The 24,582-nt window shown below is 36.1% G+C and overlaps 1 protein-coding gene across 3 annotated transcripts in view; it reads left to right on the forward strand.

The window, feature by feature from the left end:
- The window catches only part of MDGA2 (MAM domain containing glycosylphosphatidylinositol anchor 2), a 778,429-nt gene that overhangs the window by 487,064 nt on the left and 266,783 nt on the right, over positions 1 to 24,582 (forward strand). For all 3 annotated transcript variants that reach the window (XM_046652130.1, XM_046652131.1, XM_046652132.1), the window contains exon 5: positions 12,313 to 12,445. In XM_046652130.1, coding sequence (XP_046508086.1) covers positions 12,313 to 12,445 — 133 coding nt within the window. The remainder of the gene's footprint in view (positions 1 to 12,312; positions 12,446 to 24,582) is intronic.

Raw genomic sequence — 24,582 nt, forward strand, 5'->3', positions numbered from 1 at the left:
CCAGTTACTCTTTCCCAGCACCAGGTTTTATTGTACTTTTTTCTTCAAGGCACTGTAACTGTCAAACTATCTTATTTGTGCATTTGAATATGAACTCACTAACTGTAGAGGCTTGGCTTTTCAACAGCTCAAACAGTGCCTGACACGTGGAAGATTCTCAGTACATATGTGTTCAATGTTGAGTCAATACTCCCAGGGAGATGTCTGCATTACTAGCTGTGGGATTAGCTCAAATTGACTCCAAGCTGCTAGTGACTCCCGACTTCCACTCTGTAACTCTGTCCCTCTTCACCCACTAAAGAAAGCTTAGTGAAATGTCAATGAGAATGATGTTGTAATTGAATCCATTTAAATGCATTTAATTTCCAAACTGTTGATGCTTTCCTAGTTATAATTTTTAATTGATTTCTAGTCTAATTCCACAGTGTTAGAAAGCATGCTCTAAATAATTTCAATTTTAGAAATTGAGACTTGCATTATGCTAAGCCTGTGGTCCACTTTCCTAAATGATCCATGTGCACCACGAAATGTGCATTCCAAAATGGTTGAGTGCCTGTTCAGGCACATTTGTTGATTCTAAAAGCTATTGAGAGAGATTAGTTAATATCTGTGGCCGTGGCTGTGAATTTGTCTATTTCTTCTTTATTTCTAGCAATTTTTGCTTTATATATTTTGAAGATATATTATTAGTACATGCAGAATTAGAATTATTATATCTGCCTGGCAGATTATCAGAAAAACATGTCCTGCTTTGCCTCGAACACTACTTCTTGCCTTAAAGTCTGTCCATCTGTCATTAATTTAACTACATAAGCTTCCTTTTGGTTAGTGTTTTTTTTGGAGAGGAAAACTGTTAAATATTCATTTCTTCTTTCACTTTCAAACTTTCTGTGTCTTTATATTTACAACATGTCACTTGTAACCAGTTGGTAGGTTTTCGTTATTGTTTTAATCCAGTGGGACAACCTTAGTTTTTAGTACGTTTAATCCAACTGATATCTATGTGACTATTTTTGTCTATATATCCACCTGTTTTGTTTTACTTCTCCCTTTTTTGCCTTCTTTTGGATTTGCCAAATATTTTTTTTTATTTATTGCATTTTCTCCTCTATTTTACTAAGAGTTTTGAATTATCTTAGTTTAATTTTCGGTTATATCCTGGCACAACGAGAAGGACCTACAACTAGAATATACAACTATGTCCTGGGAGCCTTTGGGGAGAAGAAGAAGAAAATTATACCCTGTATCTTTGATTATTACTTTACCATTTCATCAATAATGATAAAAACTTTGAGTATTTTAACAATATTTATTACCCTGTCTAGTATTTTAATTCTACATATTTTTAAAAATCAGCAAGACATTATTATTTCATTCTTTGAAACAATCATCATCCACTTATATTTGCCAGCATATTTCCCTTTTCCATTTTGAGTTAATTTTCATTTATGATGTGAGGGAATGTTTGAGATCTAATTTCTTTGCAGATAGATATACATGTGTTCTAGCACCATTTATTGAAAAGATCATTCGTTTACCACTGAATTTTGTGGGCACTTAAGTTGAAAATCAATTGGTCCTGTATATTAGGGACTCTTTCTGGACTATTCATTCTGTCCTATTGATTTATATGTCTGTGTTTATGCCAATACCACACTATCTTAATTACTGTGGCTTTATAATAAGTCTTGAAATCAGGAAGAATAAGTCCTCCAACTGGGCTCATCTTTTTCAAAATTGTTTTGGATGTTTTATGCCCTTTGTATTTCCACTTAAATTTTGGGATCGTCTTGTCAGTTTCTACAAAAAGGCTGATAAGATTCTGAGTGAGTTTTGTTGAATCTGCAGATCAATTTGAGGAGACTGATATGAAGGTTATTGAACTGAGGATGATTGATATTGGTCAGGTGTTATAATTGAGCAAAGAAAAACCTCATCCCCTCCATTCCGATTTTCCTTGCTTGTCATGTGTAGTAATGCCCCATGAACAATTAGAGAGCATATGTAAGATTTTCCAATACCAGTTGTGTTTAGATTTGATAACCTTTGAGATACTGCTTTGAGTCTCTTTGTGTATATGTGTATTTGTCATAAATGCACAGGAAGCTGGTCATTTACTTAAGAAATTCTGGAGAACTTCTTATAAAGGAATTATATCTCGGGGGCTAGGAGCTAGGTGAACATAGCCACTTGGAAATCCAAGGGGTTCTCTTTCAATGGACCATAGCAGATTTACTTTTGTGCGGAAATCACAAATGCAAATGCCTACTGAGAATGATCTGGTAACCAAATCTGTGAATCTTTCTGGTAGCATGAAAATAAGAACTGGTGGGGCTTGCCGTATATGTCTGCTTTTTAGAAAATAGTGCACCACCTGTCACTGCTGGAGTTCAATGTTTGGCCCCCTGGGCTGCTGTTTTGAAACTCTGCTTGAGTCCACAGCTTTTCAGGAGGGATACAGTGGTACATCTGATACCATCACTAGTTTTGTATGACTTCAAATATAGAGAGTTACAGAATAAGCAGGGTTTCTCCAAAAGTTCTGTTGAATCAAAAAACAATTAGAATTAATAGACTGAGAATTCCAGGACTTATTCCAGCCTCCAGGGCACATTTTTATAATATAGATGAATATGATGTAGAGAACATTTTTACCCATGAGTCTGCTTGATAGCAAACAATGTCCTCATTTGTAGCTTCTGACTTCCTTGGAAATTTGGAAGAACTGTGGATTATAGTTGTAATTTTTATGTAGGTTCTGATTTACAAACATCATATCTAGTTGTTTTCCCCCACATTAGAACATAAACCAGGCCTGTAGCCCCATGGCACAGCAGTTAAGTTTGCATGTTCCACGTTGGTGGCCTGGGGTTCGCCGGTTCAAATCCCAGGTGCGGACCTAGCACCACTTATCAAGCCATGCTGTGGCAGGCCTCCCACATATAAAATAGAGGAAGATGGGCACTAATGTTAGCTCAGGGCCAGTCTTCCTCAGCAAAAAGAGGAGGATTGGCACCAGATGTTAGCTCTGGGCTAATCTTCCTCACAAACAAAAGTAAAAAAGAAGGTAAACCGCTACACTCCTAAGTAACTATTCAGAGTTGTGTTATTGAGTTAAATGTGTCAATTATTTCTTTGTGTATCAAATTTACTTTAGATTTAAAATTAATTTGGTGTTGTATTCTTGAAATATTTCCCCAAGGTTGACTTTTTCTCACCTTCGTATAATGGCTTTGATATTTGTAATGAGATAGGAATAGTGTTTAATTTTCCTTTTGCTTATTTGTGCTAGTGTCTTTATGTTTATGTGTATATATGGATACGTATTTTGAATTCTTAGGTGTTATTGATTTTTTGGACTCTTCTTTCCCATCAATTGCCTTGTGTACTTTATGAAGAAAAAACTTTCCATGCTAACATTCTTTGTACTTCAATAACATTTTAATTTATTTCCACAGATTCTATGGCCTTTGTGGCTTCATAGTATAAATAAATCCAGTGAAAATAACTGAGATCTAGGGGCCAACCCCATGATGTAGTGGTTGGGTTTGCATGCTCTGCTTTGGCAGCTGGGGTTTCGCGGGTTCAGATCCCTTGCGTGGACCTACACTCTGCTCATCTAGCCATGCTGTGGTGGTGTCCCACGTACAAATTAGAGGAAGACTGGCACAGATGTTAGCTCAGGGACAATATTCCTCGGCAAAAAACAAAAAGACTGAGATGTACTATGTGCAAGATATTGCCAACTCTCTGCCAGAAATACAGAGGTTGCTAGGCAAGGCTCCTCCTCTAACTTGGTTGATATGTATAGAGAGAAGTTAAGAAAAATAGCGATTATGATACAAAGTAAAAATCTTTGTTAAAATAGAGGCGCACAATACTGCTATGGAGAGAGCACTCAGGCTGGAAAGCAGCAGCACCTGCAATATACAGAAGGAAAGCAACATCTCCAAAGACTGGCCATGCCTCTGGTTGGCTGGAGCAATCAGTACTATACGTGAGGAACAGTGGATTGTGGAAAGCTGGAAGGGTATCCTGGGAATATATTGTGGAAGGATTCAAATGACAGATCATAAGTCTGCTTATTTTTTAATGTCAGAAAATCAGATTTCTTTTAAAGATATTATTATGCTTTGCAATTCAATAACAATGTCTTGTTTTTAATAAAATAGAATTTCTAAGATAATGAGATCTATCTATCTCACATGCCCATTCATACTGTTAATAACTATATGAATTTGAATTGAATATTCATTTCACCATCCTGTTGAATGACACAATCTTGTTTATACCTTTTTGTAGATAATGCTTCTGGAATTGAATTGGTCTGTGTTCCTCAGGCTGATATGAATTGATAAGCATATGATGTAATAAGTCTAAGAGGAATAATTATGCTTTTCATACTTTCAGTCACTTGATAGAGAAGATGTAGGCTAGCATATATTGTTATTTAACTTCATAATAAATTATTCATGACAGCTACAAAAAAAAAGTGGAATTGAAAGTGTTTGTTTTACTGATATCTGAAAGTAAATATTAAAAGAAAGTTCCAATTTATTTTATAAGTAAAATGGAAATACTTGAGGCTATGGGTATTATTTCACTAGACAATGTCAACACTGGTGAGGGCCACTGCCTAATATATAGAATACCTTCCCTTTATTTCTTTTATTTAAAAAAAAAGTAGCTTTGCAAGCTTAAATATAGGTGTTGCAGATAGTTTTGTGAATGTCGTGGAAACATGTACTCAGATTTTACAAACTACACTTACTTTTGCTGTTTTTCTAAAACTTTAGTAAGGATGTTCATGACATCATCTTGTGTATTGTAATTACACCGTCTAATTACAAGACTGAACATATTTACATCCATTACATAATTAGTTATAATTAGGCTAATTAGACTAATTATACAATTAGACAATAATCAACTGAAAATTTCTTTTTAGAAATCAGGGAAATTCACATGCAAAAAGCTTTCCAATATCACAGAATATTAAATTTATATGAGTAAGAAAATAAAGTTAATGTTATGTGATAAAAGTTATAAGTAGTAAAGTCTAAATCATTATAAATATATATACATATATATTTAAATGTACACATAAATGCCATTTGTTAGCATATATATGTGCACACATATATTGATATTCTGTTTTGTTATGCATTATGCTATATTTTTTGAAAGTATTCTGGGCTTTGGGAGCTGTTTATTGAGAGGAAGTGGGTCAGCCTGGATGCCCTCACCGTTGCCTGAATGTAGTGAATTAGTTAAGTGGGCAAGGTTCAAATTCTCCCACCCTCTGCCTGTTACTGTCTGTGTTCCTTCGGTAGACTGTCTGTGGTATCCCCCTCCCTCTCTGACGTGCTGCGTAGAGTAATCTTATGTGTTAGCTTAGGTGACTGTCCTGTAGGGTCACACATCTTGGTACCTTGTTTTCTAACTACAAGAAAAATCATCTTAGCTCACCCACTGTAGCTCTCCATTCCCATGATAGCTGAACCCTTGGGAAATCGCGGATGTAGAGTTCACAGTAAAAGTTATTTTTCTATTTATCTGTCCTTCTCATGTGCCTGTTTGGCTACACTGTTCTGCATAGAATTAACTAGGATACGCTGTGTGCAAACCTTTATATTTATTAGGCCATACTTGGTCTTTAAAGTGTGAGAATCATCTCAAAGGGTAGTGTGAATTCTCTTTTTAAGCCTTAAAATTTCAATATTACTCTCCAATTTATATTCTATACTTTTGGACATAAACACTGGCAGCTTTCCTGAGCACCAAAACTTAGATACACAAGACATTTCAAGAACACATCCATTAGAAAAGTGACCTCTGCAATTTTGTGACCGGAGCTTCATGCCTGGTGTTTCAGATATACCTGGTTGTCTTCAGTATTTCCCTTGGGGTTTGCTTTTCATTTACATTCTCTTGTTCATAACTGACTGTTCAGTTCTTCTATGGATGGCCCCTAACTCTGCCTCATAAATCTATCTTTCAGCCTACCCTAATGTTAAGATTTTTTTTGTTCCTGTTACTACTAATAGAGTAAATATGGTTGAACAATATTTAGTGAAAACTCATTATGTATAAGACAACAAGTTGGCCCTTGTCTCTTCTAGTCGCCAGTCTCTGCTGAGCTGGCAGCATGCACTGCACAAATGGCAGAGATGGAATTTGAAGTGAAGTTATCTCATATAATGGAAAAGGAAGGGCCAATACAAATATATAATGTAAATGGCAGGAAACATGTGTAAACATATAAAGAAATATTACTGATATAAATAGACAAAAGATATTAACTCAGAAAATAAAGGAGAAAGCATGTAGGAAGAACACAGTTTTAGAGATTGTCTCAGAGGTAAGAGCTTTTAGTTTGAAAACTCTTTCTTGAAATAATGGCTGTCTAGTAATATTCAAAGTAAATGAGGGGTTGTGTGTTGTTTGGTGGAGTAGACAGTTATGGTAGATAAAAATCATGTTTAAGATATTTCCCAAAAAGAGAAGGCAAGCCTTGGTGGAAAAAAAACGGATAGATGAGGCACGTGGCATTAAACACAGAATAAGTAGTGTTGGAATAAATCGAAACCTCCTCTAATAGCCCATCTAATATGATCTCTTCCAAATGCCACAATTTTATGTCATTCCATGCTTCTCATTGCTCTACACTCCAGTCATACTGATTTTCTATCTACCCGTTCAACAGGTCAGCCTTACTACCATATCAAGGTCTCCTCAGTCATGGTTCCCTCTATGTGTACCACACTGTGTCACTCCCTTCCAAATAGCCTTCCAGTTATTCAAGTGTCAGCTCAGATGTGACCTCCTTAGAGATGCCTCCCAGCCCCCCAGCGTGTCCTATGTCAAGCACCTTACCACATCCCCATTTCTTTCTATCACGTTGTCTTGTTTGATTTACTTGGCAGCACTTAGTACTTTTATAGATCATTCTCTGTCTTGTTTAGATATTTATGGTTCCAAACACATAAAGCTCCATGTCTTTCTCTCTGTGTTCCCAGCATTTGGAAAGTACTTGTGTGGAGTCTGCACTGTATGATTATCTGTTCACTGAAATAAGGCTATAGTTAATTTTGTATAAATGTGTTTTGTTGAAGTGTGATATACGTAGAGAAAAGTACCTGAAACCTAAGGGTACAGCTTGATGAGCTTTTGCAGAAGAGATCGTTCCCCTCTTAGTAGCATGAAGATGGAAAAACAGAACTTTGAGCAGGTCATCCACTCTATGGTTGTAGTTAATTTTAAAGCTATTTCTTAAAATGTGATAGACAGGAAGTGCCATGGCCAGGATAAAGTTGAAAGGAATTGACTTTCTATGGTATAATTTTTATTTTTTACAAAGAGCAGGGAGAAGCACAAGAGTTGACCATGGACCTGGTCTAGTAGTCCAACTGCAAATATTTAAAGGTAGAAAAATTACAAAGAAAAAATCAGTTTCTGAGTGATTATTAATGTGACACGTTGTGTAGAAAAGACTGAAAAATGAGGATGATACAAGAAATAATGATATAAGCCAAGGACAGAGTGCTTAGTGAGGAAAAACCAAGTCTAATTTTTATAGATTTTATATTTTTGTATCTTTTATTTTTAAAAGTCATTATGATTATATATTATGACTGCATTTCTCTTTGGAGAATACGATGGGTGGAAAGACCACATTTTAGGTATATCCTGTCAGTACAACAAATATTTATTGAGCAATGGATCTGAAACGCTCCCTACGAGGTGTGGTGAGAGGTACAGGATGCTCTGCTCCTGGGGCCTCATGACTCAGTTATGGAACCTGAGTCAACACATTGAATGATAACTCATAACCAAACACTAAGTAGTGAGCTATAAATAGATGTTATGGTATAAAAATGCAATAGAACTTCCAAAGGAGTAGAATTCCCTTCTAATTTAGGAGGTCAGAAAAGACTTTACAGAGTATGTACAGATTCTTTTGAACTGCGCTTACGTTCAGATGGGAACAGAAAAAGATTCATATCAAGAAATAAGGAGTGTTTTCTTAAAAAATAGCAGAGTTGGAAATTGTAAAGCGATACCTCAAAATAGTGATGAAACTAATTTGATGAGACTAAAGAGTTTGTGTGAGGAATAAGGAAAAAGTAATTTTCCTTAGACTACGCAGAGTTTCAAATGACACGCTAAATGGGCTTTCAGAGAAGGAGAGCTGCCTAGGGTTTTCTAGGGTGGAAATGACACGACAAAGCCGTGCCTGTTGGCAGCACACAGAACAATTAGGATGAAGGAGAGCTGCCGTCCTCCACAGCGGGCAGTATACCACCTTAGCCAAAAGAGGTACTCAAGCAATATTTGTTAACTCAATGGAGGATGAGGATCTAAAGCAAACATGATGCCTATGGGATTGGAAGCAAAGGCCATTTGTGGAAGGAAAATCCAAGACTAATCTAAAGCACTCGATGTCATTGACTGTAGGCTGATGAGAAACGGTGAAGAGGGACGAGGACATGAGTTCTCAGTCTGGATTATGGGGAGAATGATGGGGGCTATCCTGAAAAACTAACAATATCAGAAGAGAAAATTTGTCTGCAGTGGTGCTCTGTGTGAGTGAGTGGAACAGTGCACTCATCGAGCGTGATATGCCATTGTCGGCCCCACTGATGAAAGTCTCCATCAGGCCATTATCAGAGAACATGAGACGGGGCTAGAGGTTCAAGGTGCAGATAGAGACTTGGGAAAGGACACACACACAGAGATTAAGGGGAGAACCAAGAGACAGAAAACTATGACCTAGAAACAGAAGAGACAGGTCTAATGTTGCCACTGGCAAAGTATGAAGTGGACCTTCTTGTGGGGTTGGGTAATGCGGGAATAAGAGAAGTCAACAAATGAACAACAGCAAGAGAAAGAACGGTCAAAGAGAATTAGGAAACCAGGGTAGATTATCTCAAGAGATCCAGAGGAAGAAAAATGCAAGTGCAAGAGTGTAATTGCTAGCAAACATTGTAACTAAAACTACAGGAAAAATTTGGAAAAGCAGGCTTTTACTGATTACCATACTATTGGTGGTTTTTTTCAAGTGTGATTTTTGTTGTTGTTGTTTAGAGATTTGTCAGATGTCTATACATAGATGCTAATTGAAACTAGGATAATGATCAGATTCCACTAGGAATATATTAGTAGAAGATTACAGACTAAAATTTGTACAATAGATAGAAAATGAAATGGAAATCAACCAAGAAGTGATGAAATTATTATATTTATAATTAATTACCTACACACAAGGGGCTGTCAAAGTTGCATTGGTAATCTAAAGTATTAGAAATAAGCAGAGAATTAGAAAACCATAAAAAAGAAATATTTATTGAATTCAAACACAAAAGCATCATTAATGACATCAGAAGGTACAATTTCAGTGGGGTGTTGAAATAGTATCCAGAAAATATGGATTACAGAATAATTTGTCAGTGGAAACAGAAACAAGAATTGCTGGCAGAATATAATTAACTCTAGGAGAATAAAGGGACTTTGTCATTAACTATGTATCAAAATGACGCTGTTCATCCTTTGTATATATTCGAGAATTGTAATCAGTGTATGATTGCTTTTAGAATATTGACTACATATATTCATATCTACTGAGTTCATATCAAGTGCCTGGCAGATTCCGGAAAAATAAATATGTATAAAGCAAATCCCTGAGTGGTGAAGGATAGGTAATTATAGTACTTTCAATTGAACAGTGTTCATTTAAAGTGTCCTCCCATGCTAAGGCCTGTGCTAGGTGCTTGGAACACCGTGCTCAGAGCAAGACAGGTACTTACTGGCAAGGGGAGGAGTCTGGCAGAAAATAAATCCATTACCAAAAGAAATGGGAAAGTGAGACTGTGTCATAAAAGGATATAAGCAGATTTCATGAAAAGAGATTCCTCCTTCTCCAGACAGGGAGGAAAGGCTTACCTGTGGAAGTGAGGAGTGTTGGGATTTAAAACTGAAATGAAATTGATTAGAAATACAGAAACGAAGAGCCAGGCATGTGCAAAGGGTCTGTAGCGGAAGGAAGCTGGATGTGCACAAGGTGCTAAGAGAATGAGATAAGACTGGGCAGGCGAGGAGAATGCAGATCGTGTAGAATGGAGATCATACGCTAATAGCTGTTGTGTTTATTTTTTAGAACAAAAGCAAGTCATTCATGTGATTTAAGCAGAGAAATGGTGTGATCAGATTTGCATATTAAGAAAAATCCTGGTTCTGGATTAGATCATGTGATTGCTTGCATTCTTAAACTGTGCTAAGCACAATCAGGAATTTCTCAGCTGAACACAGGATTTAGAGCGTTCAGTTTAAAAATAAATAAAAAGAGTGGTCAAGGTTGACCCTGTTTAAAGTTCAATAAAAGGATCTCACTGAGAAGGAGATGCTGAAAATGTGAATGAGAAGTAATCCTTGAAAGTCTAGGATTCCTTTCATTAAAGAAGGAAGAGTAGATGTAGAGGAATGGACTGAGGTTCAATTTAAGCTGTGTCGAGTTTTAGGTGTCTGTGAGACCTCAAAATGGATATACTGATGTAACAATTTGGCATGTGCATCTGAAACTTGAGGGAGGATTCTGGATTCAGGAAACAGACTTGAGGAGGAGGGCAGGAAATTAGGGTTTGTAGTAGAAATTCATCAGTGAGGATCAGAACACCAAGGGGAGTTTTATAAAGTGAGGTTGACTGTGGAACAAACAGAATTACATGGAATATCAACAGTTAAGTATTGAGAGGCGGGAAAAAAGTGAAGAAATGTAGCGATAACAGTCACAGAGGTAGGAGGGTAAGATGTATCATCTCTTTCAAAAATTGTCTGAGTCAGCTGGTTCTGGTGTAACATTTTCTTTAAACCATGCTTTTTAACTAAGCACACTTTTCTAGGCTGCCCATATAGTCAATATAAATGAGAGCTCTGTGATACACTGAGAACATGCTTCGAATATAAATTCTAGAAACACACACGCTGACTCTGTGTACATTTGTGTGAGGTGTATTTGCATTTGTTTGTATAGAAGAAATACAATGTGTTTCCTAAAGAAAAATTAAAAGATAAGAGATTGTTGTTTACCCCACTGAGGAAAATGCTAGAGGTGTGACTGTTTTAAGACTAAATTTTTCGAGCGAATGAGGGGAATCATGGCCGCAGAGCCGGTGCACACTGAAGGAGAGATTCACTTGACACGTGTGGAAAACTCTGCCTGCCTGAGTGTGGACAAGCTTTGTTTTTTGCCAATGAACAGGCAGCATCTTTACATAAAGTCACTAAGTATTCCATCCTCCTGAAGAGAGTATGGAAGTATTGCAATTTTTAGGATGCGAGTGATGCTACTTAAGTAAGATATAAGAAACACGTTGTTCCATATAGATATTATCTGGAAAAAATTAACAATTTGAAAATAGCTGCACCAAATATGAGACCTTTGGGATGCTGTTGTACCTTCTCGATGAGTAAGTTACGTATGAGGAAGTATTTTGAGAAGGTGCATTAATGACTTTAGAAGGTAAAGAAATCCCAGGAGACCTAATTTGAATTGGGCAGGAGGTTCTTCTTTTCAATGTTGTTCTTTTTACCTTTGAACAATTTCACTGTTTTACATGGTCTTTCCTGGCTCATCAAGAGCTTGTAAGATATTTCTGGCCACTTGCTTGCTTTAAGTGTATTTGCAATTTTGCAGACTTACCTGGGAGACCAGGACCTTTAACTCCTGAACGTGAAGTAACAAGAACAATAATAATGTAGAAATGTTCATGCATGCTTCTTTAATGCGGTTTTAGATGTGTCATGTGTGGTTGAGCCATACACCAAAATACCTATGTATATACATTTAGTTATCTATCGTTAGGTTGACTTCATTAACTTTGTTCTGCCAACAGTGCTTTGTTTATTGGCTCTTCCTCAGAATCCTTTTCTTTCATAACATTTCACGTTGAAGTCTGCATAGATTGCAGTGTTTGTTGAATAAACTCCATTATTAAGTACACTGTTCTGATCTTTGCATAATAATTTGCATAACTACCACTAGAAATAGATTTTTTCCCCCTAGGAAGCTAGTTTGCAAAGAAAACGCTATGAATTTTCATTGTAGTCTATTAGTTTTTATCTCCAGGCACGTTACAATAGTATTTTTAAATGCAGTGTGTGTGTTTTTTTTTTAATTTAGGTCATTTCCTTAAAAGAATAAGACAGTCCATTATATTCTGATAATGATAAGATTTAATACAATATAATGCCTTGATTAATTCATTCACTTTGGTTACCATTGGCTTTTTCTAATGACCTTTTCTACATTTTCAGGGTGAAACAAAGATCTTAAAACTCAAGAATCTTCGCCCTCAGGACTATGCTAATTACAGCTGCACTGCCTCAGTGAGGAATGTCTGTAATATTCCTGATAAGATGGTGTCATTTAGACTTTCCAACAAAACGGGTATGGACCTCTCTCTGAATCTTTTATGTCTCTTATCCACAACTAATGTTAAAAAAGTCTTTTTAACCTTCTTATAGACCACATGATTGCTATCATATATGTGGGAACAAGGCACCTTTTGTTCCCCAGAAAATTCTGTGATGTCTGAAAAGCTTTTGGTAAAATATAATTGCAACATACTCCCATGTAATATGTTTGTTTATATAGCATACAAAATTATAGTTCCTTAAAATATTGTATTCATAAGTGTCACAAGCAAGCTTGTATCCTATTCAAAGAAATCAAAATTTATGATCTAAATTGCTACCAGTGTTTTGTGATTCCAAAGCCAAGTGAAAGAACCTTTCTTTTACTCTGTTTCAAGTCAAGAGAGCTAATTGGTAATTTCAGGTAGGTGTTTTTAGGAAAGTATTTTTGTAGAAAATGTCAAAACATTAGCAAGACTCTAATTTAAGTTAGCCCATGATTGGTGATATAGACAGAATCACTGTGAACAGAGTGAGAAGAAATTGCCAGTGAGAGAGCAAAGAGAGAGCACGTGAATGAACTATCTTTTGTATGATTGTGAATGAAGCATCACCTTAATAAATCAGAATCTGAACTGGTTTGGGGAAACTTTCAGTGGCAATTAATATACATTTTTACTATTAAATATATTAAAATAAAGAGTTGTAAAAGCCCTTCTCCCATTAACAAAAGCTGGAAAAGCGTGGGCTTTTGCGGGCTTCGCTTTAGGTCCTGAATCTGCCACTTCCTAGTTCTTGGATCTGGCTGAGCAAATCCCTTCCCTCTTCTTTTCCTCAGTTTTTCATGAACTCGTAAAGCGTGTGGAATACACTTTGTTGGTTCTTCCAACAAAGAGCTAGTCAGCAACTCTATCCGGCTCATCTGGTGAGAAGATTAATCCTAGGACTTTACTGGAAGATGAAAAAAAAATGTGTGCTTATACGTTGATTCATCAACACATGTTTCATCATGTTGTTGAAATTTTGAAAGGCTCATTCTTTTATTTTTTCATTCAGTCATTCCTCAGAAACTTATTGAGTTCCTATTATGGGTCAGCAATAATAGGCGTAGAGATATTGGCTAAAATGTAAATTGCCTTAAACTCTACTGTGTACCAGATGAAAGTCATTAGAGGAAAGTAAAAGAAGAATGTAGGGGGAGAAAAATAAATTTTACCAATAAGGATGAGAAAGACTTGATGGAAACTATGCTGCAGAAAAAAGTAAAAATATAAAAACCTAGTGGGCTTAAGACATAAAAATTAATAATCTCACCACTTAAAAAAGAATAAATAGAAAATTGAGAAATAAAAATGAGAGATTCACGTATAAGAACTGGGTATGATTATGTTTTTCTTTTTGGCATGAAATACTTTGTGAATTACTATAGCTAATTTTCTTTTTCTTAGCTTCTTTAATGTATTTTTAAAAGACACATTATCCTGAGAGAAAAAGTAAAAATAAAATGGACGTAGGTCCTATGGGATGGGTAAAGGCCTTGCAGTGGGATAAGGAAGAACACAATAGTGGATATATTAGTACTTATGTTACCACCTTGCACTTGAGTAGTGCATTATTAATTTTAAAAGTATTTCATGTTTATTATCTCCGTTTATCTTTATAACCCCTGGGATGTAAGTAGGTGGATGTTTTTTATCATGTCTTTTTCTATCATCTGAAGCATAACAAACTTGGCCTGAAGCCATCAAAATATCCTCATTGGGTTGTTTTGAGAATGAACGATATCAACATAAACAAAACTTCTTTAGAGACTAAGAGCTACAGTAAGATTATATTTAATATTTTCATGCTGCAGAAATGTATGGTTTTATTTCCCAGTGTCCCACAGCTAATAAAGGATGGGGACAAGGTTGATCCCAATGTTTGTAGAGTTATTTTAAATAGGAGACTGACTAGCTATTCAAAAGTGTTGTGGAGCTGAGGAAAATGAACTTAATTCTCAGCCAGAGCATTTTATTAGGAATGCATAAGGACTTCTTATCTCATGGCTGAAAGGAGATTACCAAGAGAGGTGATAGACTTCCAAGTTCCTGAGGTCCCCTAAAGCAGCTGAGTGACTATTTCTGAGGTGATTTATAACAGTTGCCAGCCCAGAAAACAGAGGCTTGACTCTGTCCTATGGGGAGCACAGGAGCACTGCCAGGTGGTTGTTTTATTTAACCCTTCAGTTTTCTCTTTCATTCTTTATTTTTCAGGCTAACATACCGTATATCTAGACCGAGCAAGCAAAATAACCTATTATCGCCTTTTATAAATTATCGCCCACAAATTTTAAATTGATGTTCAGTACAAAATGAGCATTAGAGTTATTGTAAATAATTGGGTTTAAAAATATGAGCGAGCACCATGTGGCACTCTTCAGTGACTATAATCAGGCACGTCCCGGGCCTGGGGCTTTACTTATTCCAACCAGGTTTGCTTCAGCACTTCTCCCATCTGGTGGGGCTCAAAGCTGGAAGAGTTTGTGCATTTCAAACAGGTGAAATCGTTGAGGTTGCTCTCCAAGTGCACCGGGAATAAATTAGGCCTTCAGCATCTTCATGCAAACAGGTCTATAAACTGACGAATAAGTGCATATGGGCTAGTTCATTGCTTTCCTGGCACTGAAGAAGATCGTAAGTCAGCATCAACATCATCACTGTGAGACTCAGGTGCTCTTTTGGTTTTCACTCTTGTGAATCTCTAAATGACATAAAGTGCTCAGATTCTTAACTCTTGGTTTGCAAAACTTCAAGGAAGATGTGTAATTTATTGAGGGAGAGAATATTCTGTTATAAATATTATAATTTGGTTAATCTCATCTGTAAATCAATCAGTTCACGAAAGTGAAACTTTGGAAATATTTTTTGTGAGGGAGATCAAATAATTGACTAATTAATGTATTTTTGGTACAAATAAATTTTGAAAGTGCCATCAGTCTGTTGACCTGATTTACACAATGCCAAAGTGACACAGCATTTGAAGACGAACACAATGTCTGCTGTGGCAAAAATTTCTAAAAGTTTTTCCAGCAGAACAACTGCATCATAGACTATGATTTCCTGGGCCCATCCCTTACCTACTGAATTAAACCTTTTGGGGAATGACTGGGCAATGTACACACTTTAAACAAGCATAAGTAATCAGTTTGGAAAACAAACACTGTCTTTGTTGTCAGATTTTTCCGTGAACCCTTCCATTTTGTGAACAGGAACTTTTGTTAATAAAAATCAATTTTCTAGAACCACATAGAAAAGCAGTACCTAGGTGTCATTTTAAAAGTCAGTGTCATCTATGGATTTACCAATGATTTGTTTTCTTAACTTTCCTACTCTGAGCTGGCATTAGAGTAGAGCTCATAATTGTGTGTCTGCCACGGAGTGTCCAGTCACTTGTTGACCCTGTTGATTACTTGGCATGCTACGAAAAATCTCCTGTCACAGAAGTCTCATTATTTATCGTACCTAATCTAGCTGTCGTAGACTGCATCATGGCGATCCATGGAATTGTACAAAACATAAAGTGTTATATTTATTTATTTTGTGGCATGCACACTCCCTGACCAATTGACATAAGGCTATAGTAGAGTTTCAACGTTGTTTCTGCTGTTCTCCTACCCCCATTCAACAGAGAAAGTACATTTGCTCTTGATTGGTAAATTTTTAATGTAGCCGTATTTTTCATAGTTTGTTAAAATGAACCTGTTAAGATTTGTAAATTTAGAATGTTAATAAATATAGATGTGTTTTTAAATTATCATAATTATGGTAATTTTAAATATAAACCATTTTAAATTTCTCAGATTATGTGTATTTCTAACATGAGGGCACATAGGAATTATGATAAAACAAATTTAATTTATTTTAATATATTTTATGCACTTACACTTTGATGTCTCATGATTTCAAAAGCAAATAGGAATTAAGTAGGTTACTTATATTAGGATGAAAAACATATTTTTTACCTGCTTGTGAGACTATGATGAATTCTATAAAGAAATGGGATAGGTGGGGCTAATTTTACTTAATTATATAGATTCTTTGATTCAGTCTGCTCAAACTTAGCATTTACAAAAATTATCTAATTAAATGTCTTCCTTAAATGTGTATTACATCTTGGAACCAAGTGGTTGCAAAGTATGACTGACTATAGAAATAGGAGAAAGCCTTTGTCTCTCTTCTTTCTCCCTCTCTCCCTTATTTCTCTCTTTCTTCTTCTTTTCTCCTCCAATCTGTCTCAATAAATTATCATGGAAGAAAATAAAGGTTAGGAAACACCTCTGTTGTCTAGGTTAGATAACCATTAGCTGTTCCTAGTATTTTATATAACTCGTAGGGAAGTTGTAATATGAACACCAACCAATTACTATGACCCTCCATAGAAAACTTTTTGTATGCTGAGATCTATTCACACGGTAGTTCTCTCCTCTGTTTAGAGGAATTTAACTTATCGAAGTGTTATGAGAAATAAAATCATATTTCAGTTATAGGAGTTTTATAGGAATAGCTGTGGATATGAAACAAAAATACATAAACACTTCCTTTTGCAAAATGGAATGCCCATTATAGATAGCCAGTTTAAGTGCAAAAAGAAGGGGCAGTAGAAATTTTGCTGTGATCTGCACCTGAGTACTAAGCTCATGCAGTTTTCTTTTAGCCATGTGGATATTTGAGTATCTTGCCTTTAGGTGACCTCCACAGCACCTAGGCAATCAGTAGCACCATTTATTAGAACTTACATATGTTATTTCACCAATAATCACAGCTTTGCAAAAAGATTGTCTAGGTTTGTAAGAAATGCATGGTGCAAATACAATGACTTCATGGGTGAGTCTGCTTGGGCTGCCATGACAGAATACCCAGACTGGTGGCTTAAACAACAGAAAGTGATGTTTTCACAGTCTAGAGGCTACAAGTCTCAGGCTGAGGTACTGCCATGGTTGATTTCTGGGGAGGCCTCTCTTTCCTGGCTTGTAGACAGCTGCCTCCTCTTTGTGGCCTTTCCACTGTGGTTCACGGAGGGAGAGAGTGACTGAGCTCCCCACTCCAGTGCCTCTTCCTTCTCGTATAAAGACACCAGCCCTATCAGATTAGAGAGTTCCAATCTTTTGACTTCACTGAACCTTAATTACCTCCCAAAAAACCCCATCTCCAAATACAGTCACATTGAGAGTTAGGGCTGCAACAAATGAATTCTGGAGGAACAGAGTTCGGTCCATAACACTTTCAAATGACTGAAAAGTGGCCTTTGCATTTAGGATTCTTTTTCCTTTTAAATTTCAGCTATAAGTTTATATGTTAAATCAAAGCAGGAAAATGAGTCAGCCATTTTAAAAAAAGAGCCTATTCTTCAGTAGAATCTGAAGTTAAAGAGGGAACTGCATTGTGAGCATTTGTGGCCCTATATTCTTGGCTCTGGGGAAATAGGAAAGAAGCAGCTGTAAAGGAAGGGGGCAAAATGAAACTTCAGTGAGAACCAAACATCACTTTTGTAATAGTATCATTATGAATTTCTAAAGCATGGTCAAAATATTGAAAAAGGATCACAAATGATGTATCAGCGAACCTGTGCATTTTTTTTCTGATTTTCTTTTTTTATGATGGAGAAGTTGGTATGTTAAACAGAAGAAAAAACAGCAGAAAGAAAAAAAAACAAGAAATCATCTTCTCTTGCACAAAAGTATTGGGAATATGAATGCCTTAATAGATTTACCATAGATAATTAAGGTTTTCTAAGCAACAGTGTTTACTACCAGAGACACCAACAGAACACAAAAAAAATGTTATTAGAATATTGTTGATATGCCATCGTTATAGAATGAGATGTTTCCTGTAACTGTTTTGCATGAATTTTGAAATTCACAAGTCTAAGCGTCCAATCTTGGTTTTATGACCTTGGAGATGCTGCTTAGTTTCTCTAAGCTTCTTTTTCCCCTCCCTACAGTGGGGATGACACAAAGACCCATGGTATTTGGTTTTGCAGGCTGTAAATGGTATTGAATCAAAAACTTTTTTAAATGTATCTGGTGCATAGTATATACAATAAATAGTAGTTATAATTGGGTTGTTAATCTAGATAATAGAAAGAAGGGATAAAATTGATACCATCAGCAGTCATGCTGAGATAATGACAAGAACCTGAGGGTTTTTGCTAGGATAGCATCTATAGCTTCAACCATTGATGACTAATCTTGAAATAAATTCATAATCATTTTATGACTTACTATTATCCGTGGGTAAATTAAATATTAATACTTCTCAGAAAAATCTATAGAAATGAGTACATGTTCTGACATATTTCCATCTAAACTATTATTGGCAGAAACGTTTAACAGAAATAGAAAATATTAGTTTGTGAAATTAATAGTGGCGTGTAAGGAAAATTGAAGAAACTTGCAATTTTGTTGTTATTCAACAGATTCTTCAGCTGAGAGCTCAGTCATTTACTAAGGACGTTGAACTTGTATATGCCCTATGCTCATTAACGTAGCTTCAAAAATGTGAAAATATAGGCGATGAGTGTGCCAGGAATCTGGAGACAGAAGCAATGGTCATTATGGGGCTTCAACTTTGGTCTTTCTGAGGCTGTTTCCAGAGCAACAAGGTGACCCAGATTTTCCAAAATTCCATTACCATAGTAACAGGAAGTTTGCATGTTACTGGGATCTCCCTACACCTGTGCATTTTGTTGTCCTAGCCATGAGTTTTTCAGGGTCATTATTTCCAAGGTTATTCTTAGACTATGAGTTCTTATATAAAATATTCTTCATAGACTATTAATTCTCCCAGAAGACATCATAACCCAGACACAGTGGACAACTAAACACAGAAGAAGATAAAAAACTCTGTTAATCAAATGAAAGACGGTGTTATCATATTTACTGAAAGGGATGTAAATTGTTGAAATGTCTCACAACTTAACACAGATATTTGGAGCATATCAAATAGTCTGTGTTTTAGTCAATAATTCAGTGATCAGATTTTTCGAACTTTGGTTGTTATTCTTCATACGCTACTAGACTCTGATTATAAATGAACAATCTAAAAGTTATTGATAAGAGTACAGAAGTTCAAACCATGTGTTTTATAGTATTTCTTTCAGAAGGTTGACAGAGGATATGCTAAATTAAAGAATTAGAATTTTTCATATCCCTGAAAAGAGTTAAGTTTTAATTTTACACTGCTTCTAGGTTATGAGTTTGTAGGCCATGACTTAGTACTTTTCAAGCTTCTATTATTCTAGCGAAACTTCTAAGAATTGTGTTATTATAGATAATAATTCAGTCGCTAGAAATGCATTTTAGGCTTCCTTCGTGGTTGTTGAGATTGGCACTCATAACTTGTGGTATAGAATATCTCCATGGTCATTCACTGACAAATTTGACTTTACAGATTACTAGCTCTCGTGATGAAGAAACAGTAATTTCCATAAATGCGTGTAGCTAATCCCATTACTTATTCACTCCAAATCCTAGGATATATTCTATCAAGGGTCATCTCTGAGGTCACCAACCATCACAGTTTGTCCTAGACTCAATGAAAGTTCCACATCCTGGAAACCCTTTAATCCCAGGCAAACCAGTATGATTGATCACCCAGTGATCTAAATCTACGATCCAGCCTTCCTCCATATAAAATACTAGTCTTAATGCCAATTGTTAATGTTGCTGAAATTACGGCCTTAAGCACCTCTCCATAAAGAAACATCTGTGAGAAAGACCTGGGTGTGGATCTTGGCCCTCCCCACTGTACAGTGATGTGGCCAATTCCTTCAACTCTTTAAAATTGCTTTTCTGCTAAGTCTTGTTGATAATGTGCTCTGAGGCAGGCTTCAGATTTATGGGAAGAGAACATTCATTCTAAGATTTCATTTTATTTGCAAGATAACATCAATAACAACAAAAACCTAAATGAGGTGGCTGCAAAGAAGTAGATGCAACCGTTATGTACACAGCTCCTCTTGAGCCCCAAGGTCCAAGCAAGCAAGGTTCAGGATTACAGAATTTGAGGAGATTAACACCTCGTTGTGCTGTTGTCTTTTTATACATGGAGCTGATGTTACTATTCAAGAAAAACTGTAGCCAATAAATAATCTCTGGACCTAACGCACCTATTCAAGGGAATCTTTGCAAACATCATTCTCTCAATATTTCCTATACAAAAGTCACGGCAGGAGGCCTTTAGTCTCACTCAAGAGAAGATGCATCCCTGGCCCTGTTCTCCTTCAAGCTCTAAGGCACTTCAGAGTGTCAGTTTTCCTGAAGAACCTTGCCTCATTCTGCGCGTTGGAAAGATTAAATGAGATGATATTTCAAGGTGATATTTAAAGACGATATTCCCTGGCAAAGGGAAGGCTCTTAGTTTTATGGTACTGGTAATTGTTAGATTAAAAACATAACCTTTGTGAAGAAAGCAATGAGGATGTCCAAGATCTCCTTTAGCCTTTTGATTTTCTTTTTTCTTTTTATTTAGTTGAAAGCATCGGTGATAGACTCTACTAGTCTATACTTTCCAGCAGAAATAGTAAATCACAGCTAAATTCCAGATTTTTCTCCATAGTGGGAAAAATAAGTGAAAATCAAATATTGTGTACTCATTGAATGCAAATTATCATATTACTAATATACACGTTAGTAGTGAGTATGTATATCGCTCTAGTTTAGCTGGACTTTATAAAGCCTTTTTGTATTATATTTACTTCTATAATGAGGAAATCTAAACAATTTATGTTCTTACCCTTTCTTAAAATCAAGCGTACTAATTAGTAGCAGGCAAATATACATTTTTTAAAAAAAATTTTGTTAGGAATGAAATAGAGGAAGATGGGCATGGGTGTTAGCTCAGGGCCAATCTTCCTCAGCAAAAAGAGCAGGATTGGTGGCAGATGTTAGCTCAGGGCTAATCTTCCTCAAAAAAAAAAAAAACGTTATTAGGAAAATAGCAGTTGATTATTATCTAATCAAAAAACAGTTGTAGACTATATTTTCCAACTTAAAGAACAGGTAAAATGTAAACAACTCTCCTTTGGGTGAGCCATAAATGTATGCTTTTCCCCCTGACATTCAGATATGATGAAATACACAGATTGTTATTAAAACTTCATGCTAACATATTTATAAGCCAGCCCTGATGGCCTAGTGGTTAAAGTTCTGCACTCGCCAGTTCAGCAGCCCAGGTTCGTCTCCTGGTCATGGAACCACACTATCTGTCTTTCAGTAGCCATGCTGTGGTGGCAGCTCACATAAAAAGAACTACAACGACTCACAACTAGGCTATACAACCATGCACTGGGGCTTTGGAGAGGAAAAAAAAAGGAAGATTGGCCATAGATGTGAGCTCAGTGTGAATCTTTCTCTACAAAAACAAAAACAAAAAAAGACTATATATTCATGTTTTTAAAGCATCCTCTGACTTTAGCCACTCTGCTCCTAGGATTTAATGCTCTGTGGTGTGTCTAAGACGTAGCCTTTTGGTCCCTGTTAGTATCATAGAGCCCTGTGAGCCACAACCAGCCATAATTTTAAAAATCCACATTGGTTCATGAGGGCTTTTAATTAAGTCTGAAAAGGAGAAGGTCTGTGTAGTCACCTAGACAGCAGTAGGCTATCTAGAGTATTGTCACGGGGCCTGGAAGGAGAGAGGAGGTCGGCAGGCTGGCAAGTAGTGGACAGCAGAGTATCAGAGATGCAGCATGTACTTTTGGTTTGCTGTTGTGGCAATTATTTCCAAAGCATCACAAGGATTTCAGCTGTTCCTTCCGGTTCCATTTTCCACAAAGTCTGTTCTAAGAGCCACTTTTTTCTCTTTTCTGATAAAAACATACTCTTGATTTAGTCTCAACTGTTCTATTGCTGTGGAAAATAGGTATGCCCACTTGTTTAGTCATCTGCTTCAGTTTATGTTTTGAACAGCATTTCTGTCTGCTCCTTTCAATCACTCTGCTTCAGTTGCTAAATTGTACCCTTTGAGCACTTTATTGACCGCATCCTTCAATCGCATACTGTCCAGTGAATGTGCAGGAAAGTCAGCACTATTGATTTCTGATAGACACATTGTGTAATAGGAATTTATTGATGGTAGCCTTGCCTTCTTGTTCTATTAATGGTACCTATTACCCTGATTAGATAAGAATGGAAATTATCAAGAAACCAGGTATGAAATTTGGGGCATACATAGATATGACAGTTGTGTGAAGCTACTCTTTCAGTTTTCACTGTGGCTTGGAGTTGTAACATTGTGTTCAACCAGACAAGAGGCAGGATTTTCAGTCAGCCTAGTAAAGCAGCACCCGGTGGTGTTCTGTCTTCAGAAAAACCCAGAAACATCAGTTTGCTTTGTTTTAATAAAAAGAGTATGGTTCTAAAATGGTGAGATACAGGCAATTTCATATAGTTTGACTTAACAGGTAACAACAGATAAGAGATTTTTTTCAAAATGATTGTCACATATTAAGTGCAAATTAAAATATATGTTTCCAAAGTGACAAGAGAAAAAATTATACACAACAGGGAATAAATGAACAAAACTACTGGAAAAACAAGCAGTGTACTACGGGTTCTCGTTAAACTTTTCAGGGGTTGAATCCACTAAGACAATTGCTGGGGAGAATCAAGAAATAGGAAAGGAGGCCAGTCTCCTTCTATTCTTATTCTATCTGTCTCATTCTCTTGATCTTGATCAGGAATACTTAATAACTAAAGTATTGCCTCATTTGTGTATCGTCTTCCATTTTCAAGTTAGCTCAGTCTGATGAAAATTGTCATGGTCATGTCATTTTCATTTTGGAACCGTAAGTAAAAAGCAATCTCCTGTGATATCCATATAGAATTATGACACGATGGGCTGTATCCATATAGAATTATGGCATTATACACTGTGTCCATATAGAATTGTGACATGATGGACTGTATCCATATACAATTATGGCAATATGGACCATACATATAGAATTATGGCACAATGGGCTGTATCCATATACAATTATGACATTATACACTGTGTCCATATAGAATTGTGACATGATGGACTGTATCCATATAGAATTACAACACTATGGACCATACATACAGAATTATGACACGATGGGCTGTATCCATATAGAATTCTACATGATGGACCATAGCCACATAGAATTATGACACTATGGGCTGTATCTATATAGAATTATGACACTATGTGCTGTGTCCATATAGAATTATGACATGATGGACTGTATCCATATAGAATTACAACACTATGGCCTATATCCTTATGGAATTATGATACTATGGGCCATATCCATATAGAAGTGTGACACTGTGGACCACATCTATATAGAATTATGAAATGATGGGCCATATCCATATAGAATTATGACACTATGGCCTGTATCCATATAGACTTATGACACTATGGACTCTACTGTTGTATTCTTACAATAGTAAAAATAGTGTATGGATTTTACACTATGACTGTGATACTTCATTTCAAGGAACCTGAGAATTCAGTTAATGTGCAGTGGTCTGCATGCTAAACATTGTTTTGGGTGTCTAAGTAAAATGGTAAACATGAATACAGCTTTAGAAAAGCATTGTTATATGTGTACAGATCCACAACAATATGTAATATGGATATAATTCTCAAGTAGCTGGAGAGTTACATAAGCAAGTCAATTTGTATTAATATTAAAAACTTGAAGAAAAACAAAATAATGCAACATTGAAAACAAATGGCCAGTATTTGTCTCCTCGGTGAAGTTATCTCAACAGGTCATATTAATCATGTAAAATGGGGAAATATGGATTTACCAAAATCTGTATTGAAAATAGCAGAACTAGAATGTGAACACTATATTTTCAGTAGCTTTGAGAAATAAATATTGGCAGGACATTCTGTACACGCATTTCTTACGTGTAGAGAGGAATTGAATTCAGAAGTGAGTCAGTCAATGTTTTATCTTTCGTATTAAAGTGGTATTAAAAGGGTTTTATTGGCTTCTCATCTTTCCTTATGCAACATTCCATTTTGTGCAGCTTATTTAGTTCCATTACATATGTTGCATTGTGGTATTATCCTACTCGAAAATGAATACCTCCCCTATCATGTACAGTTGTTGTCCTAGAGCATGGCAACAAAATATTTAAATGTTCTTTGA

Source organism: Equus quagga, chromosome 2, assembly GCF_021613505.1.
Source record: "Equus quagga isolate Etosha38 chromosome 2, UCLA_HA_Equagga_1.0, whole genome shotgun sequence".
Lineage (NCBI taxonomy): Eukaryota > Metazoa > Chordata > Mammalia > Perissodactyla > Equidae > Equus > Equus quagga.